This window comes from Podarcis gaigeae (genome assembly GCF_964106915.1).
Source record: "Podarcis gaigeae genome assembly, chromosome: 4".
NCBI classification, from domain to species: domain Eukaryota; kingdom Metazoa; phylum Chordata; class Lepidosauria; order Squamata; family Lacertidae; genus Podarcis; species Podarcis gaigeae.
In genome coordinates this window covers 103854978-103869841 of record NC_139677.1, presented here as the reverse complement: position 1 = coordinate 103869841, position 14864 = coordinate 103854978, and the positions used below count along the sequence as shown (strand labels likewise).

The following is a 14864-nucleotide window of genomic DNA, read 5'->3' as shown; positions in this document are numbered from 1 at the left end:
ATCTCAGCTAAAAACATCCCATAATACAGTCATACCTCCGGTTACGTCCGCTTCATGTTCTTTCAGATTACATCCTGCAGCGACCCAGAAGTACCAAAAAGGGTTACTTCTGGGTTTAGCTGCTCGCGCATGCGCAGAAGTGCAAAATGACGTCATGTGCATGCGCAGAAGTGGCAAATCGCAACCCGCGCATGCACAGATGCGCGCTGCAGGTTGCGCTCTTTTCATGTTGTGAACAGGCCTCTGGAACGGATCCCGTTCGCAACCAGGGGTACCACTGTAATAATAATATTATAATAATGTATTATTTATACTCCACCCATCTGGCTGGGTTTCCCCAGCCACTCTTAGCGGCTCCCAACAGAACACCAATAACAATAATGAAAAAGAAAAAAAAAATTCCTTCCAGTAGCACCTTAAAGACCAACTAAGTCAGTTCTTGGTATGAGCTTTCGTGTGCATGCACACTTCTTCAGATACACTGAAACAGAAGTTGCCAGACCCTTCTATATAGTGAGAAGGTGGGGAGGGGTATTACTCAGAAGGGTGGTGGGAATGGGTGGTTGGCAGATAGCTGTGATGAGCCTGTTGACGACTCTTAACGACTGCAATAGGTCTTACAGGCTCATCACAGCTATCTGCCAACCACCCATTCCCACCACCCTTCTGAGTAATACCCCTCCCCACCTTCTCACTATATAGAAGGGTCTGGCAACTTCTGTTTCAGTGTATCTGAAGAAGTGTGCATGCACACGAAAGCACATACCAAGAACTGACTTAGTTGGTCTTTAAGGTGCTACTGGAAGGAATTTTGTTTTGTTTTGACTATGGCAGACCAACACGGCTACCTATCTGTAACTGAAATAATGAAAAAGCAACAACATCAGACATTAAAATCTTCCCAATACAGAGCTGCCTTCAGATGTCTTCTACAAGTCAGATAGTTGTTTATTTCCTTGATATCTGAAGGGCAGGCGCCACCACCGAGAAGGCCCTCTGCCTGGTTCCTTGTAACTTGGCTTCTCGCAGGGAGGGAATCGCCAGAAGGCCCTCGGAGCTGGACCTCAGTGTCCGGGCAGAACGATGGAGGTGGAGACGCTCCTTCAGGTCTACTGAAGAGGTCCAACCTCTTGAATCCAGTCCGCATTTCCCACTGGTCCTTGGCGGTTTGGCCTACTGAGGGAGGGGACCTGCCCAGGGTCTCCCCCTCCAATGCATCCCACCCTCCTTCTCTCCTCCCACCATCCAGGTCTCTCTAAATCTTCAGACCAGGCCTACATAGAGTTTGAGAGCGTCGAGGCGATTGTGAAGACGGCCAGCAGGACCAAATTCTTCATAGAGTTCTACTCAGCCTGCCTAGAAGGTGTGTGTGTGTGTGTGTGTGTTTGGGGTGTGTTCGTGGAAATAGCCACCCTGGCTGGGCCTGACCCTTAACTTCTGTTAAGACTACTGTACTTTGCTCTACGTGGGGCTGCCCTTGAAGCTGTCCCACAAACTCCAGTGGGAGCAGAATGCTGCAGCGAGGCTCCTGTAAGACAGAGCTATTCTGCCTGGCTTTCAATCTGAACTTAGCCTGATCTTTTATTCCCCTTCCTCCCCCCCCCCTTTTTGTGAAGATTACCCGCTCTGGGATCCCACAGCTGATTCTCCCCTGGTCTCCTCACTGGCCCAAATAGAACTAATTTAGCCAGTTAGCCCTGGTGATCATTGAATGCTTATTGGGTGGCTTTCCCCCCTAAATTGATTTTTTAATTCTGAATTTAACGTTATTCATGTTTTATACTGTATTTTATGCTGTTTTTTGTTGTATCAATTGTTTTAAATTTGTTGTTAGCCGCCCTGAGCCCGGTTTTTTGAAGGGCAGGGTATAAATAAAAATTTATTATTATTATTATTATTATTATTATTATTATTATTATTATTATTATTATTAACTTTCACCCCTCCCCCAGAATTCAAGAAGAGCTTTGAGAACGATTCGCAGAGCAGCGACAACATCAACTTCTTGAAAGTGCAGTGGTCGTCCCGGCAGCTGCCGACGGTGAGGCGACACTTCCTCCCCTTTCCCCCATGCCCTCCTGCCAACGTCTGACAGTTTGGGGGCGCAGAAGGTCCTTGAGCTGTAAGAGGCAGAGAGGCTCCCCAGGGGCCTGTCGGGGCGGGGCGGGGCGGGGGGGAGAGGAGCCTCTCCTGAGAGGTGCACTCCATCTGGTCACCAGTATTGTGCAAATACCGCTGGTGCCTACTTGAAATCCATTGGAGGCGCATTCCAAGGGGCAGGTGCCACCACACTAAAGGCCCTACTGTTAGTGGCCTTAAGATATGGTTACCAGATTTTTTTCAGTTGAATCCAGGGACACTTTTATTTTATTTTATGGAAGCTGAGTCAGTAGTGGGGATGGTGAGGCAAAAGACCCTGGGCCGAAGCACACATGCGTTTTCTATAAAGGTGCAAAGCCCTTCTTTCACCGCCAGTGAAACATAAATGCACAGTTTTTTAAAAACTGGACAACGGCTGCCCTGTTGGAATTCTGCCTGGGTCAGAGGAATGTGCCACAACGTAGACACCGGCAGATATTCCTTGTCGACCTCCCCGCTGCTACTCCCGGCAGATAAGCAGGCGAGGTCTCGGCGATTCTTCCCAGATGTGAGAAGAACACACCGTTTCTTCTCTCTCCCCTTTGGTATCCCCAGGGAGGGGAAAGAAGCAGACAGAAATCTATTTACATTCTTTATTTCTGTCTCTTACATCAGTACAGAGAAACATGTCTGCACTCAACAGCAGTAAGAATCAAACTCCACCCATGTACTTCCAGTACGGGTCACATGGCACACACTCTGAGCTAACATCCGGTGCTCAGTACAGAATGGACTGCCCCTTTGTTCCCATGGCAACAGTCACAAACATCCTGTCTGGCTTTCCAGCCACAAGCAGCTGACTGAGCTGCTAGAGCCTTTGCTTGCTGCTGCATTGGTGCTTTATGGTAACATGCCCCCCCCCGTGACTCCCGAGTCTCCCCTAATCAGTCCAAACAAAGGGGGAAGGGGGCAGGAGATTGCACAAGACACATCCTATGCACACAAGACACATCATATGGGGACTTCCGGTGGGGAAAAATGGCGGGCGCCACAGCAGCGAGCAGCTCCTGAAGCCAGCCAGAGCCAACTGCGCTACCAGGCTGCCTCCGGGCTGCTGAGACTGCCACTGCCGAGGGGGAACCAGGGACAGATTTGCAAATCTGGGGACATTCCAGGGACGGAATTTGTCCGGGGACAGATTTGGAGATCCGGGGAACCGGGGACATCTGGAAACCCTACCTTAAGACACCCCTCTGGAGTAAACACAGCCACTAAGTGTGTCTCCTCTTGAGATTCAAAGAGGCGCACAAAGTAAACCTGCTCTAAATATTTGGTGTGTTGACGTTCCCGTTGGCCTCGACTTATCCCCTCTCGTTCTTCCGCCTGCAGCTCAAGCCCATCCTCTCCGACATTGAATACCTCCAAGACCAGCACATCCTCTTGACGGTCAAATCTCTGGATGGCTACGAGTCCTATGGTAAGGAGCTAGGAAGTTCCTGGAGGTGGGGAACCAGGTGTGTGGCAGAACCAGGCATGCTGGACTTTCGTCCGTGCATGGCAGTCTTGACAGGAAGGCTGGACTTCAGAGTGTAGCTCTGCAGGATCACAGTCGCTGTTTTGCTATCCACTTGCAGATTGAATCAGTTCACCTGTTTCAAGACTCATAGAATCATAATCATAATAATTTATAATATTAATTTATTATTTATACCCCGCCCATCTGGCTGGGTTTCCCCAGGCACTCTGGTTGGCTCCCATCATCATCATCACGTGATAAAACATCAGTCATTAATAACTTTCCTAAACAAGGCTGCCTTCAGATGTCTTCTAAAAGTCAGATAGTTGTTTATTTCCTTGACATCTGACGGGAAGGCGCCACCACCCAGAAGGCCCTGTATCCTCACTTCTCGCAGGGAGGGAACTGCCAGAAGGCCCTCGGAGCTGGACCTCAGTGTCCGGGCAGAATGATGGGGGTAGAGACGCCCCTTCAGGTCTACTGGGCCTTTAAGGCCATTTATGTGGCAAGGTTTACTTTAGCATAGTTAAACAATCCCCTTTATAAGTTTATGCAGTGACCAGCTTGGCGCCTGATTTCTACTAATAAAGATGCCTTCCTGGTTAAAAAATCCCTTTGAATCCCTCTTAAAGAACACACACACGAATCTGATTCATGTTAATATAAAACTATTTTACTCTCAGATTCATTCAGGTTTACAGAACTTTACCTGAAGGCAGGCTTAGGTTACATAACAAACCAATAAACTATACCAGAGGGAAGTTGGTCCTGAGGTGACTGCAACTGGCTTAGGGCCCTCGTACCTAGTTTTGAGGTCCCGGGCCCTAAGGAAGTCAGACTATCCTCCCCCAGGGCCAGGGCCTTTTCAGTGATGGCTCCAACCTGGTGGAATGCTCTGTCCCATGAGACCAGGGCACTGCGGGACTTAACCTCCTTCCGTCAGGCCTGTAAGACAGAGCTATTCCGCCTGGCCTTTAATTTGAATTCAGCCTGATCTTTTATTTCCCTTCTCTTCCCTCCCCTTTTATGAAGATCACCCGCTCTGAGACCCCACAGCTAATTCTCCCCTGGCCCAAGTAGGACCAATTCAGCCAGCTAGCCCTAATGCTTCCCCCCCCTAAAAGGCGAGGTGGGGGGGCGAGGCTGCTTCCGCCGCAGCAATTGGGCTGGACCTCTCTTGCCCCATGCCCTTACCCACCCTGCCTCTCCTTCCCCACGCAGGCGAGTGTGTCATTGCCCTCAAGTCCATGATTGGCAGCACTGCCCAGCAGTTCCTCACCTACCTGTCCCACCGTGGCGAGGAGACGGGCAACATCCGTGGCTCCATGAAGGTGCGGGTCCCAGCGGAGCGGATGGGGACCCGCGAGAGGCTCTACGGTGAGGAGGAGCAGGAGAGGGAGGGGGCTGCCAGCACGAGGGTGGGGGGTTGTGAGGGGGGCACCCTCGGCTCTCCACAGTGTGCCCAGCTAAGGTGGGTTTTTATTTTCTGGGTTTTTCTCTGCTGCAAAGCACTTTGGGACCTTCCGCTGAAGACGATGAATCACAGCAGTAATTTATTATTATTTATTCCATCTAAATCAGACTGGCAAAATAAGATAAGAGAGTACGCTGAGTTAGTGAGACTATCAGCAAGGCTACAAGACATTAACTGATGAAAAATTATCAGAGAGTGGGACGTATACCGAGTCTGTGTAAAAGAACGTTGTCAAAATATTAATCTGTTGGCAGGTTTTGATTGAACTTCAGTGTGCAAGTAGGATATTATAAAATAAATTTTATAGTAAGCTAAATAACATGGAGGAAAGGAAGTTAGGAGTGCATATTTAAGGAATTTGATTCGGGAACACAATGGGAAGACTGGAGGTCATGTTAAATTTAATTTCAAATTGATGTTCAAAGTATCAGTTAAGGAATGAATGATTGTTTATATTTATTCTTCTATTTTGTTTTCAATGTCCATTGAACGTTTCTGTTATAAAGTTTTTAACCAATAAAACATTTAATAATAATAATAAAATAATAAAAAAGAAGACGATGCTGATAATAACAGTAATTTGTTATAATTTTTTGCATCTATATCCCCTAAGGAGCGCCTGTGGCTCACCCCCTTCCTCATTTAATCCCCCGTGACAACCCTGGGGGGTAGGCGAGGCTGAGAGGCAGGGACTGGCCCCAGAGGTCACCCACTGACCTTCGTGGGGATTTGAACCCTGACCTCTCCCAGGTCCCGGCCCAGAACTCTAACCACTATGCAACGCTGCTGGTGATGAGTGTGAAACCCAGTTGATGACGACGAACGTAATGTTGTTCTGCTGGGTGGGTCAACCTCTAAAGCAGAGGGTGGGGAACCTCCATCCCGTAGGCCAATCCTGGCCCCACTGGCAGGGATGCCCCCGAATGAGAGGGCTTTCAAAGAAGATGGGACAGATTCAGGGAAGGAGAGAGCTATTAACCAAGATGCCTCTGCTCCTCTGCCTCCACAGTCGGAGGCAACGATGCTTTGGAATAGCAGTTTCTAGAAAACTCAGCAGAGGAGAGTTGCTCTGTATTCAAATCCTGCATCTGGTTTGCTGCTGTGAGAACAGGATCCTGGACTAAGATGGTCCACTAGGCTGGACCAGCAGGCTCTTCTTAACGTTCTTCAATTTTATCAGCCCTGTGTAAATCCCAGTTTTATTCCGATTTGGAGAAATGTATTTTGTGCAAACGGCCTTGATCTACAGCAAGGCAGGGAGGTCCACCCCAGTGTTGGATCCGCACTCAGAGCCTGTTCCCCTTCCCTTCCCACAGAATGGATCAGCATTGATAAGGATGAGACAGGAGCTGCCAAAGGGAAACTTCAGCCGGTAGCAACGCGGACCAACCTCGACTACACCAAGTAAGACTCTGGGAGTGGGACCGCCTTGAAGCAGTCTGGGGGGAAGAGGGGCAACTTCCAGGACAGGAACTGCAATGGCTAGGCAGGATCAAAGCAGCAGAGCAAAACCTCTCTCCTTTTTAAAAGCAAAACCTGCCTCCATTTCTTCCCAGTTTCCTTGAAAGGCAAAGACTGGACTGGGGGTGCTGTGCATTTGTTTGTTTATTGCATTTACATTTCGCCTTTTTCTCCTTGGAGCTGAGTTTGGCATACGCGGTTCTCCCCTCCTTCTCTAATCTCCACAGCAACCCTGCGAGGCAGGCTAGGCTGAGAGGCAGTAACTGGCCTAGTGAGCTTCATGGCCACGTGTGGGATTTGAACCCTGCTCTCCCAGGTCCTAGTCCGACACTCTAACCACTGCGCCACACTGCCACATTTTTAAGAGGCTTGGGTGCCCAGCTTTCAAAGGGTGCCATTGCATGCAATTGCCATTTTAAGTCAACCACTTGGAGATATTTTTTGATAAGTGTCCAGTCTTGCTGAACAATAAAATAAAATAAAAGTCGGTGTTGACCAGCTTTTTGCTGTTCTGCTCAGGCCCTGCGTGTGGGGCTCCCACGGGGGCCCCTGTTTGGCCCCTGTTTGGCCCTTTAGTCTGACCTAGCAGCTAGAAATTCTTACGTTCTTCACGTTCCTCAGGAGTGTGGTAAGGAAAGAGATTCAGGCAGCCTTCCGGGCCTAAAGGCCTTATCGTGTCTTTTCAAACCTTTCCATCTGCTAGATCTGTGGGGCGCAAACATTCCCCTGGGGACGCCCCAGCAATGGCCGCCTGCCCCGTTGGGAAGCTCTTAGATGATCTGGAGAAGCCCGGCACCCAAACAGCCAGTCGCCCGCCAGCTCCCCATCGCGGCACCTCCAGAGACGAGACGTCCCAGGGCAGGTGAGTGACTGTGAATGGATCATGGAATCATAGCAAATGTTGGGTCTTCAGGAAAGGGGTGAACCCACCCCAACAAGGGATGCGAATTAAGTCACCAGCAGTGTCCCAAATTGACCAAGGACTCACACCTGGTCCTCAGCTGCTAATGTGGCTACCTGCCCATTATCACGGTTGGGGACGCGGGTGGCGCCGTGGCCTAAACCACTGAGCCTCTTGGGCTTGCCTATCAGAAGGTTGGTGGTTCGAATCCCCACGAAGGGGTGAGCTTCCATTGCTTGGTCCCTGCTCCTGCCAACCTAGCAGTTCAAAAGCACACCAGTGCAAGTAGATAAATAGGTACCACTGTGGCGGGAAGGTAAACAGCGTTTCCGTGCGCTCTGGTTTCCATCACGGTGTTCTGTTGTGCCAGAAGCGGTTTAGTCATGCTGGCCACATGACCTGGAAAGCTGTCTGTGGACAAACGCCGGCTCCCTCAGCCTGAAGTGAGATGGACGCTGTGGGAATGTTGTGGGTAACAGGAGAGGATATATTGATTAATATTAACCTTCCTAACTCTCTTAAGAATCTCTTAACTTCTATTATTCCTGGGAAGACCCCTTTGATTCCCTCCTAAAAGAATAAAGACACAACAGTCTTGCTCATAAGTAACAAGAAGAAGTTTACTCACGATCAGGCAGAGCACAGTGTGATTGATTCCTGAAGGCAGGCTTTAGGCTCAAGGTTACAAATATGTATAAATAGGTTTTCCCCATATGGGAGATAACCCAGGGACTGCTGGCTGAGTTCGGTCCAGGTGAAGCAGGAAGCAGGCAGGACAAAAAAGAGAAGGGAAGGGAAGATGGCTACATGACTTGGCCTTTTACCAGGTTTGGAAAGGTCACGCCCACCTATTGGTCACATGCAAAGGAAGGATGCTCCAGCCAGGTGCAACAGGAAGTGCGACTGGCTGGACCAACATCCCCTGCATGTCCACTCTAGGCAAACAAGGAATGTTGTACTTGACTGCTCCAGAGGATTACATCCCACAAACGCCGCACCCCGGTCACCTTCGACTGGACTTAACTGTCCAGGGGTCCTTTACCTTTTACCTTTTATTGTCACAGTGAAAAGTGATTGTTTTGGTCCAAGGAGACTTGGTTTTGCTAATTGGTCCAAGGAGACTCCTGCATTGACCTAAGCACAAAAATAAAATTATCGGATGAAAAAGCTTCTTCCTAATTGCCTCGGCTGTCCCTCCTGTTTCCTGCCCAGGCCCAGGCCGGACGCCCCCACGGATCCCGACGGGCCCCCCCTGAAGAACAGCTTCAACAACCCGGCCTACTACGTCCTGGAGGGCGTCCCGCACCAGCTGCTGGTCTCGGAGCTGCCCCCGGCGACCGCGGCCAAGCCCCCCGCCCCCAGGAACAAAGTCCAGATCACGGTGCCCATCCAGGCTGAGCACCGGCGGCCGCAGCAGCCCCCCTGCCGGGCGGAGGAGAGCTCGGAGGAGGAGGAGCAAGGGGTCCTCAACCTGCCGCCCCCCGACTTCCCGCCACCCCCCTTGCCCAAGTTGGTGGAGTTTGACGTCTCCGGGGACTCCTTCTACACACCTGCAGGGACCCGGGTGGAAGAGCACGGAGCGAGCAAGGCCCGAGCGACCGTGGCCTTCAGCGAGCCCCTGGAGGCCAAGCCCCCCAAGGTGCACCCCAGGCCGGCTCCCTCCCTGGGGCCGGGGTTCCTGATGGAGCCCCCCAATGCCCCCCAGGGGCCCGGGGGTCCCCTGGACGACCGCTCCTGCTCCGTCCTCCAGATGGCCAAGACCCTCAGCGAGGTGGACTATGCCGGCGGCAGCAATGGCGGTGCACTGGGGAGGGAGCAGTCAGGGCGGCCCCCGGCACACCCCCTGACCAAAGTGAGGCTGGATCTGCCTCACCACCGGTGCCTGCATCCCGACTACAGCCGCCCCATCGCCTTCCCGCCACGGTCCATACGTGAGAGCATCGAGGAAGACCTGGCAGAAGAGGTACACTCTGGGGGTGGGGAGGAGGGAAAGAGGGAGGGAGGCCCACCTGCCAAATAGGGGGGTGCGCTGTGCCCATTGGGGAATCAGCCCCCCCCAAACAAAATGAGTGGGAGAGGGGTGGAGTCCTTGGGAAACAGAGACGCAACTTGCAGAATCCACTTTCTTCTTTGGAAACAGGGACAGAAGAGCAAGCAGAAGTTGGGCGAGGGTCGGGAGAGGCAGCTCTGGGGAGTTTGGGAAGGGGGTGTTAGCCCCTCTGGCCAGCAAGGCCCAAATTGCCCCAGATGTTCTTCACCTTTGGACCCAAAGCGAAGTGGGGAAATCTCCAGGACTGACAGGGTTTGAAGATCTCATCAGGATCAATATTTGCCAGCACTGAATTTCTGCCCCGGCTTCCCACAAAGGCGCTAGCGAGGCCGTAAAACCTCGTGTGCATCTCTCCTCCTCTTCTCTTTCCCTCCCTTTCTGTAAAAGCATTTGGATACCACTTAATATTTCAGAAGGGGACGTGGGTGGCACTGTGGGTTAAACCACAGAGCCTAGGACTTGCCAATCAGAAGGTCGGTGGTTCGAATCCCCGTGACGGGGTGAGCTCCAGTTCCTCGGTTCCTGCTCCTGCCAACCTAGCAGTTCGAAAGCACGTCAAAGTGCAAGTAGATAGATAGGCACCACTCCAGCGGGAAGGTAAACAGTGTTTCCGTGCGCTGCTCTGACTCACCAGAAGCGGCTTAGTCATGCTGGCCACATGACCCGGAAGCTGCACGCTGGCTCCCTCAGCCAATAAAGCAAGATGAGCACCGCAACCCCAGAGTCGGTCATGACTGGACCTAACGGTCAGGGGTCCCCTTTACCTTTACTTAATATTTCAGAAATCAAGGGGCGGTGTGCTGTCTAAAAACAAACTAAACAACATAACTAAAACTTGAAAACAAAATCACATCCTAAAACCAGTGTAGGCATGGACGAATAAGAGAGACAATAAAGCGCGCCTCCGGGGGTGAACTCAAATTGCTGGAGAATCACAGCGCCTGCTGTGGCCGTAGAGACTGGAAACTAATAACTGCTGCCTCCTGTGTTGTTTTTGCTGCATTAGAGGGACCGGAGTGACCTCCCCAGGGTGCAAGTCTGGGCGGTGGGTCTGCAGGTCCTGGGCTCCCCAGACAACAAGACTCCCTCTCGGTCTCCAATCACCTGCAGCTGCATGAGACAGCCCTTGAGATATTTGAAGATGCCTATCCTGTCTCCTTTTGTCTAAGCCAAACATACCCAGCTCCTTCAACCGTTCCTCACAGGGCTTGGCTTGCAGGCCCTCAATCCTCTAGTCGCCCTCCTCTGCCCACCTTCCAGCTTGTCAGTTTCCTTTGTCTGATGTGTCTGTCTGTCTGCCGCCCCTCAGACCCTTAGCCAGGACGGCCGCAGCAGCTCCAGGCAGAGTGAGTCCAGTGTGGGCGAGTGGCTGAGAGCGATTGGCATGGAGAAATACGAGGAGGGCTTGATCCACAACGGCTGGGACGATCTGGAGTTCCTCAGGTGAGTCTCCCTTCCTTATAATAAATAATAATAATTTTTATTTATACCCCGCCCTCCCAAGCCAAGACCGGGCTCAGGGCGGCTAACACCCGATATAAAAGAAATTGATTGAAATGCAACTTAAAAACAAGATTAAAAGACAACATTAAAACATTAAAATACAGCCTCATTTCAATGGAACCTCAAATCAAAAACTTTTTGGGGGATGAAAACGTCAAGTCTTCACCAAGGCCAACTATCCAGACTGGTCTTACGTGGGCCAGAAAAAAGCCAGGGAAGTCCCCAAGTAGGAGTTCCATCACAGAAGGGGAAAGGAAAAAGGAAAGAGGGGAAGGGGATCAAGTTGATTCCAAGCCAAAGGCCTGGAACAACTCTGTCTTACAGGCCTTGCGGAAAGAAATCAGAGATAAGACCTTGGTAGAAAGGGAGTATGGAAACAGAGGTCCTGGGTTAGGAGTGGAGAGAAATGAGGCCTGGGAGCTTGAGGTTGGCATTGAATGTGAGAAAATCCCTGGAGGGGTCCCAGCCATGGGGGTGGGAGGGGGTGTCAGCATCAGTGGGTCTGCTTTCTCAGGTGCTGCAGAGCATTGTTTTGGCCACCGGGGGGCACTCGTTCCCCACTCTGTGCAGCATCCGTTCCCTACAGGTGAGCTTGGAGGAAATTCCTTCCAGACCTTCTTTCTCAGTGGTAGCCAGAGCATACACCGCTCTGGCGAGACAGTCTGCGGGCAGGGAGGGTCTCAGCCGGCGTACCAGATGGAGCTGGTCGACAGGTGGTTCATATGGGAAGAGGCTACTTCCCAGAGGGGCCCTTGAGTCATGAACCAGGGGGTCTTCCGAACTTTCTCTGGGATGGCATCTTGGGGCGCAGTGGACATTGGTCCTCAGCCCACCGAACCTCCTGGTTTCTGAGCCCTGAACCTCTTTCTCTGCTCCCTGCAGCGACATCACCGATGAGGACTTGGAAGAAGCTGGTGTGATAGACCCCAAGCACAAGCGCCTTGTCCTTGAGAACCTGAGGCTCAGGAAGTAGCCGGAATCTCCCTGCCACCCCCCCCCCCCAAGACGCCCTTCCTTCCTTCCTTCCTTCCTTCCTTCCTTCCTTCCTTCCTTCCTTCCTTCCTTCCTTCTGGTTTTGAGCCCCTTCTCCTTCTCACCCACCCTGTGCCACGTGTGAGACGTTGGGGCGGCTGGCAAAGCATCAAGGAGCAGGTCTCCCCTCCTCCAGCCCCCCGGAGGGGAGGGACGATTGCAGAGCCAGACGGACACCCCAAAGGTGTCCCCGAGACTTGGAGCCACCTGTGAGGTTGCCGAAGACCCAGCGCTGGCGCTTCCACGCCCCTCCTTGGCTCCTGCAAGAATCGGGAGCCTCCCAGGTGGGGAACAGGGAAGCGGAAGTGGTCCAGGCTAAGCATTTCAGATCAGCACCCTTAAACGCCCCCCCTTTCTCTCCCCCCCCACCTCCACCCACAACCCCTTTCCACCTCCTCTCTGTGCTGTTGGTTAAATTATTCTTATTTATTACAGCGAAAGAAGGATCCTTGCTTTTTGTTTTGTTTTGCTCTTCCTTTCAAAGAGCCACGTTCCCTCCTCTCCTGCCCTCCATGTGCCTCTGGACCAACTCTGGTTTTTCGGGCGGGAGTTCCTGAGCGCCATTCACCCAGCCTCCTTTTACTGATGCCAAGGGGCGGGGGGTGGATGGTGTGGGGACAGATCTGCCGGCTGTGTTCTGCTCTGCTGGGTGCGTCTTGGCTTTGTGTCTCTCTCTGACCCAGGAACTGCTTTGGCGGGCCTTTCAGCCTGACTCTGGCCTCCTTGCTGTCTAGGCCCGGTTTTCTCTGGGGCAATGCAAACGGAGATCTCTCCTTGCCCCGGAATCCCTCCAGAAGCCTTGGGGAATTATTTCTGCCGCCCAAGGGACGTTCCAGCCGCTTTTGCTTCCCAGAGAGGATCTGCGTCGCGCTCTTGTTGCATCGTCCCACTTGGGAAGGCGTCTCCTTCCCGTGACCCAGCCTTCAGTGGGGCGATGGGGGTAGCCCTCCCTCTTCTTCCTCTCAAGACTATTTCTTGCCTCCCGAGAAATATTATGCAATCTTCAGGGGCTCACCGGGCAGCCCAAGGTGTTTGCTCACCTGCCTCTTGCGTTTCTAAGCGTTCAGCCTTAAACAGACCCCACCTGCAGCTCTTCGCACAGTGTCTGAACAGCCCCGTGAACGACAATCTGCAAAATAACCTCAGGTAGCCCCAAACGTCTGAGCAAGGCCAGAGCTGTAGCTTGTGGGTGGGGGCGACTAGCCAGGTTTTTTTGCCCCAGATGAAGCCTCCAGCCTGTATGTGCATGCAAATGTGCGCAGCGGTGTGTGCCAAACTTGAGTCTTTGACCCGGGTGAAATGAAAGCCTCGCTTTGCCCCGGGCAAATCCTGTAGGGGTGCTTTGCGGAGATTGCGAAGCTCCTTCAAACACAGGGGCCAGGTAAGCAAGCAGCATCCCAGAGCAGCCAATCAAGTGGAGCCAGCCAATGGGGGCACATGGGATGCCTCCGCAAGGCGGGGCAAATGCAGAACGGCTCACCTCTGCTGCTAAAGAGAGAGGTGCGAGATCAGTCGCTCTGGGGCAGTTTTTCTCAAACTTGGGTCCCCAGCTGGCCTTAGACTACAACTCCCATCGTCCCTAGGCTAGCAGGACCAGTGGTCAGGGATGATGGGAGTTGTAGTCCAGCCCATAGCTGTCAACTTTTCCCTTTTCTTGCGAGGAATCCTGTTCGGAATAAGGGAATTTCCCATAGAAAAGGGGGAAAGGTCTGTGGTCCAGCCACAGCTGGGGACCCAAGTCTGAGAAACACTGCTCTGGGGTTTGTGTCTTGATCAGGTCAGCAGGCGAGGGTTCTTGGCTCTGCCCCAGCGTGTATTGGTTGGGGCTGGAGTCTACCTCAGCAGCCCCCTGCTGCCTTTCTTCCCTGGGGTCCTTGCTTTGCAGACCTTGAAGACACACACGTGACCCCGGGGTGTACAAGTGAGATGTTGTCCTCGTCACTTTTCCCCAGGGAGCCACCTGAGCCCAGCATCTTTTACCAGAGTCAGCTCTTCCCATGGAGTTTCCTTGTTTTGCTTACTCTTTGTCCCTGATCCGAGGAAGGCAGCTCACGCAATGCCTTTCTCCCATACGGATGCAAACCTCGGTGCCTGCAGGGAGACCGTTCCTAAGATCCAGGGCGGGGACCTGGATCTTGACAATAAGACAGACTTGCAGAAGTCAGGAAGCAAGTTCTGGGTTGCAGCCTCGGTTCTGCTCAACTTTTCCCCTTGGGTAATTGCTCTAATACCCCAGTGCCTTACTTTATAATATTGCTGGTGAGGGAGTTCTCCTACGTTCAGGAGGTTTCAAGGAAACCGTTCGCTTTGCCAGAGACCGTCTGGGACATTTTCACACCTCGGCAAAGGAGCAACTCTCTGAAATTAAAATGAAGGACTTCTCTCTCTGTGTGTGTTTTGTTCCTCCTGCGAAATTTGCTCCCAGGTGTGGATTCAGTTATTATTTTCATTATTAGCGTTTGGTGTGAGTTCTAACCCTACTAAATTCTACTGTGCCGTATTTTATAGATGTACTTGTTGTTGTTTTAATGTTTTAATTTAATTGTCGTTTGGGACACTTTGTATGCGCTTACTGTTTCGTGGGCTGAACCAGGAATCGCGATGATTTGCCCTCGTCCCCCCCGCAAAAAAAACCCCGTGTTTGCATTTCATGTCCTTAGTTTGCCACCGCCTCCATCCTGATGCAATAAAAGGGCTTGTTTGCTTAAAGAAGTGCATCTCGCTGTCTTCTTTTCCTCCTCTCGTTTTTATGGGCTGGGTGAATCGCTTCTCAGGCACGTTTAAGTTGCGCAGTTCCAGGCGTGCGCAGTTGGAGGCCAGCTGGTTGGAATTGTGCAAGTTCAATCCA

General features: G+C 51.9%; 1 protein-coding gene across 1 annotated transcript in view; it reads left to right on the top strand.

Annotated features, from left to right (window-relative positions):
* The window catches only part of INPPL1 (inositol polyphosphate phosphatase like 1), an 83288-nt gene extending 68560 nt beyond the window's left edge, over nucleotides 1-14728 (top strand). The window contains exons 20-28 of the mRNA XM_083736126.1: nucleotides 1250-1363; nucleotides 1953-2041; nucleotides 3469-3556; nucleotides 4817-4972; nucleotides 6386-6473; nucleotides 7234-7392; nucleotides 8644-9394; nucleotides 10791-10924; nucleotides 11867-14728. Of these exons, the coding sequence (XP_083592252.1) occupies nucleotides 1250-1363; nucleotides 1953-2041; nucleotides 3469-3556; nucleotides 4817-4972; nucleotides 6386-6473; nucleotides 7234-7392; nucleotides 8644-9394; nucleotides 10791-10924; nucleotides 11867-11957 (1670 nt within the window). The 3' untranslated portion in view covers nucleotides 11958-14728. The remainder of the gene's footprint in view (nucleotides 1-1249; nucleotides 1364-1952; nucleotides 2042-3468; nucleotides 3557-4816; nucleotides 4973-6385; nucleotides 6474-7233; nucleotides 7393-8643; nucleotides 9395-10790; nucleotides 10925-11866) is intronic.
* The last annotated feature ends 136 nt before the right edge of the window (nucleotides 14729-14864 follow it).